Below are 5,093 nucleotides of genomic sequence, written 5' to 3'. Positions count from 1 at the left end.
CACTCACATCTGAAGCAGTTTGAAGTGGACTTGTACTGAAACAGTACAAGTCGCAGTGCCCCGTTACAATTAGTCTGCGGAATAAATAGATATAATGGCCTATACCTATTTATTGATAAGAATTCAGAATATTACTACATAAAGTAATATCCTCCAAATATTATCTACCTTATAGATAATATATTAATTAACAACCTTTAAGTGTTAATTTCATGTAACGATACACCCCGTTACAATACATATAAATCTATCTGCAGAGATAGCAGGTATGATTAATTAAAACAGGAATTTATATTTAATGCGATAAATATATATTAATCTTAAACTCACTCAATACTTGATAAGTGCGCACGAGGAGCCGGATTACCGCTCCCGTGACGACACTTCTATCAGTGTACTTCGCGAGTTGGGTGAGGTCGCTAAGGCGCCCACTACAAACCTCACTGCACGTGAGAGAAGGCGGTCAAACGCTTCCTTACTGTGTCTGAAGGTATGTGCGTAGTACGTGGCAGTTTTAAGTAGCGCGCTTCATCCTTGGCGAAATTGCTCTCAATTTATTTTTTACTGCATTAGAATTATTCAATTTGTGTATTAACGTATCTCTTTTTTTGCTAGAGATATTTCTGTGACATTAAGCGTGCTGGAGGTATCTTTCTTAAAGATTTCTTAACATGAGAAGAGGACCACCTCGTAAAAATATCCATCCTATTTGAGTCCGACTATGCTTTCCGCGCGACATACGATGAAGAAGCAACGGCGTATGTTTCGTCTTTCGATGCTTATCAAGTTCAGTGTTGTTTCTGGTTATTTATGAAGATTTTGAATTACGAGAAGACTTAGTCAAAAGCGTAATTACGCCAATTTGGTTTACCTAAAGTTTGACATCGAAGGCCTCATCTTTAACAGAAAACAAAAACTGGCCAAATACAACTCGAAATTTTGTCGTCTTCTTGACAAGAGAAGGGTCTTTAATGTTCGAATTTGAAATACAGCAAACAAAGGATACAATGTATTTTTTCTGCAATTTTCGTTAACAAGCAATAAATTGGCAACAAAGGTATGTGAAACAATACACTTCAGCTGCTTAACACCGTCTTTTCGACTTGGAAATTTTTGACGTTGATGCGAGCCTGTTTCATTACGCGCTGGTAGAGCTCCGGGCGGTAACCTAAAGGAAACAAAATCTCGAGGAGCACAAACAGAGGAGCCGTGATAAATGCCTGGTCTGGACTGTCGAAAAGCGCTGGTTTACGACGCTCGAACACGCCATGTCCAATAAACTGCAGCGTCCACGCCAGGGCCTGGATGACCAATACAGCGTGCAAAATGTCAATGTCCATGGTCTTCGCCCCTTCAATGACCAGGTAGTTGGCAAGCACGAAGCATTGAAAGACAATGGCAGCTCCCAAAGTGCCAGCGAAGACATCCAGAGCAATATACCACAACATATAGATGCTGACCACGACGGCCGAGTAATTGAACACCATATACTGTCCGTAAGGCAGCGATGTCAAAAATACTGGCGTTTCGATCAGTGGTTTCGTGTGTGCGAGAAGCACGAGTCCTGACACGAAGACAGGCCAGATGCAGACGAAATGAATGCCTTGGTTGATCTTGTTGCTGTGGTAAGACAGGTAGAATGCCACTTGCTTCTCGAGGTTAAAGCGGTCCGATGGGAAGCCCATTGCAATGATACGGGGTGGTTTAGCTTGCACTGAGTGAATCTCGAAGTGATAGTGAGAGGAATAATCACCTGCTCGACAAAAATTACATTAGTTGCATGAAAAATTTATACTGGTCTTAAAAGTCTACTGTAGCGTAACTTTCGAGGTCTTCAATACGGTGAGTAGACGATTGGTATCTCGAGCGTTCGAGATGCCCATCTCTACATACAGCCCAATTTTTTTCTGTCACTTTTATTCTCTTTACCATTAGAGCTGTGTCTACGAGTATTAAATGAGCACTTTATAGCCTCTTCGCTTACAAGCTATTTGAAATGTTCAAGTTGCTTCTTTAGCCATGGAACACTTTCTCCGCTTAGTGCGACCACGTGATATCTTTCTTAATAATGCTTCACTCTGTTGCTTAATTTTCATCGCATATGCTGACCAATCCTTTTTAGTAGGTGGTCCTTGAGCTTCAATGCTTGAAGTACATTAGGAGTACACGCGGTACTAATTGAATTCTTAGATCCATACACTCAACAGACGGTAGAAATCAGAAAGGATGTTAGATTTTAAAGTAATTTGAAATTGACACTTCTCCAATCTCGAGGCTTCTAGAAAAAATGACGACGGTCCCTTATCAAATTTCGTTTTAACTGAGGACGTTGAAGGGAAACCCTTGTTAAAAGCATGCTGAAGGTATTTAGTTGGGTGGTGAATAGCCAAAACTTCAAATCTGGACAAAGGTTCACGTGGCTTGGAGATACCAATCATAGTTGGCCACGCAGGGAAAGATCACAAAACATTTTACGATTTGAATTCTGGTGTTTATGAAAATAGTGTTCGAAAGTAATTACAGTAATTGTATTTCGCGCTTTCCGCTGTGTGGTCCTGTTAATTTTGTTAGTCCTTTGTGTGGCCCGCCTACAACCTCCACCACTTGAAGAAACTGAATGTTCAATTCACGTTCAATCCGCCCGTGAGTTTGACCTAAAGCAATAGCCCCATTGATTCAGATATAGTAAGATGCATAGTATCTTGCGCGATAATACCTCCTGTTACAGGGTATTCAAAAGCAATATGCTTGCATAGAGGTAGATTGTACAAAAACGAGTCAAACTAATTCTAATAAATGGGCTGAATTATGTTTAAAACGATAGCTGCCGAGCCAATACAGCTTGAATTATATGGTTGGTGGAACGTCCTCGTGTGGTTCTGTAAGCCTAATATAGCCATGGTGGCCACCACATAATTGATAAGGCTTGAGGGCTAGCTCCTATTTGGGAGGACATGCATGGGTAAGGTAATGGCGTATAAAACTAAATGTACCCTTATAGCGCGCAATTATGACCGCTGGCCAAAATCGTCAAGAAATGAAGGCTTTCTTATAGGCCAAGCTCGATCCCACCTATCTTAAGCAGCATCGTTTTTAATATCCAGGATTCCTATTTGGCGTTGTTAGAAAAATAATGAAAAAAAAATAGAAGCTATACTTGTCTTTTATATATATTTTTGAAAAACGGACCAACAGGCCGAATCCGTGGCAGGATTGGCGACGCAGATAATTATGAAGCAAATGGCGAGCTTATAGAGTACAGCAATCGCAAGGACGACGGGAAAATGTGATTTAAGAATGTCTCAGAGGCAGATGTTCGCGTACTTGACAAAAAAAGTCACGGTATTCAAATATCATTTAATAGTAAGTCAACGGCTTGAAAGGCATACCGAATCGTCACAGGTTACAAAAAAGCGCATAAGACATGCGTGCAAAAAAGCCTTGAAATATGACAAAGTTCTATAGCTCGTCTCTCCTTATAAATAGCCTTCAGGAATGATAAACAATGCATTCCATCGAACTTCGTTTTACACAATAGCTTCTTCAAAGAATAGAAACAAGTGTTGTTAATTATTTATTTACAGTTTGGCAATTTGCTTTCCAGAAATCGATCAAATTGTACTTTTTTGGTCCCAGAGAACGAGTAGCTTCTGACACATTTCTGATGTGAAGTCGGTGAGAAGGTTAATTCAGTGCTTAGGGTAAAAGACAAAGTGTGATTAAATACAAAAGTGATGAAAGTAACGTCGTGACACATTTATTTGACGCTGCCAATGCGATGGAATATTATATATAATAACCCGCTTATTTAATCGAGCACGAAGTCTTCTGCTTACACAAGCGAAATCTTTTTTAAAAGAAAAATAACGCGAGGGTATCTAGAAGGGAGCGGGAACCATAGGTTTATCAAATTAGCAACAAAATATATGCTGATCTGAACGATTTTTCTGAGTCCAATCGTGTCGCAAACGCGCACCATAAACTAGGCAGCCACAGTCGCAAACCAAAAGTGTGATTTTGAGAACGGCCCACTTAGCGGTTGGTGAGCCACAAAATATATGGATCATCTACTCACCGACTTCATCCGTTTGAGCAATCATATGCTCTCGACGTAGTCCACCACCCGTTCGGTTTTTAAATTCCTCCAAAATAATATAATAACTTACGCCTCACTCTTTAGAGTATTCAATGCTCTCAATCTCGATCACTTTCAATTTTGCTTAACGTCGACGACCACATCATTGCCATGGGATTCCCATCAGACCGATTTGACCTCGAGAAGCAAGTGGCATTCTACCTGTCTTACCACAGCAACAAGATCAACCAGTGCATTCATTTGGTCTGCATCTGGCCTGTCTTCGTGTCAGGACTCGTACTTCTCGCACACACGAAACCACTGATCGAAACGCCAGTATTTTTGACATCGCTGCCTTACGGACAGTATATGGTGTTCAATTACTCGGCCGTCGTGGTCAGCATCTATATGTTGTGGTATATTGCTCTGGATATCTACGCTGGCACTTTGGGAGCTGCCATCGTCTTTCAATGCTTCGTGCTTGCCAACTACCTGGTCATTGAAGGGGCGAAGACCATGGACATTGACATTTTGCACGCTGTATTGGTCATCCAGGCCCTGGCGTGGACGCTGCAGTTTATTGGACATGGCGTGTTCGAGCGTCGTAAACCAGCACTTTTCGACAGTCCAGACCAGGCATTTATCACAGCTCCTCTGTTTGTGCTCCTCGAGATTTTGTTTCCTTTAGGTTACCGCCCGGAGCTCTACCAGCGCGTAATGAAGCAGGCCCGCGTCAACGTCCAGAAATTGCAAGCGACAAATACTCTTTAGAGATATAGGTATAGGTTACAGAGATGGTTAAAACCTTATTGATATAATGACCTGATTTTGTTGTTTGCATCTTGTTTGGAGCTTGAACGTCTCCGCGAGACTATGCTGTCACCCTTACTTGTTTAGTCGGCGCTTGACCTTTTCAGTGCGTAATGACTCTGCTTAACCGAAGATTTGCTGTAATTTCCTCATTTAATAAGACGCTCTTGGCAAGGCCCTAATGCATAGAGAATACACCAACCTCAGT

The 5,093-nt window shown here is 41.4% G+C and overlaps 2 protein-coding genes across 2 annotated transcripts; one reads left to right on the top strand and one right to left on the bottom strand.

Annotated features, from left to right (window-relative positions):
- Positions 1–1,076: 1,076 nt before the first annotated feature.
- CCR75_006917 (uncharacterized protein) lies at positions 1,077–1,685 on the bottom strand (the record flags this gene model as incomplete). Its single annotated transcript, XM_067964982.1, has 1 exon — positions 1,077–1,685. One exon carries the CDS (start codon positions 1,683–1,685, stop codon positions 1,077–1,079), a length of 609 nt encoding a protein of 202 aa, XP_067821901.1.
- Positions 1,686–4,246: 2,561 nt separating this feature from the next.
- On the top strand, positions 4,247–4,846 carry CCR75_006918 (uncharacterized protein; the record flags this gene model as incomplete). Its single annotated transcript, XM_067964983.1, has 1 exon — positions 4,247–4,846. The coding sequence occupies one exon, from the start codon at positions 4,247–4,249 to the stop codon at positions 4,844–4,846; it is 600 nt and encodes a 199-aa protein (XP_067821896.1).
- Between the last annotated feature and the right edge of the window lie 247 nt (positions 4,847–5,093).

The sequence above is a fragment of the Bremia lactucae genome, linkage group LG2, assembly GCF_004359215.1.
Source record: "Bremia lactucae strain SF5 linkage group LG2, whole genome shotgun sequence".
Lineage (NCBI taxonomy): Eukaryota > Oomycota > Peronosporomycetes > Peronosporales > Peronosporaceae > Bremia > Bremia lactucae.
This window is presented reverse-complemented; position numbering and strand designations above follow the sequence as displayed.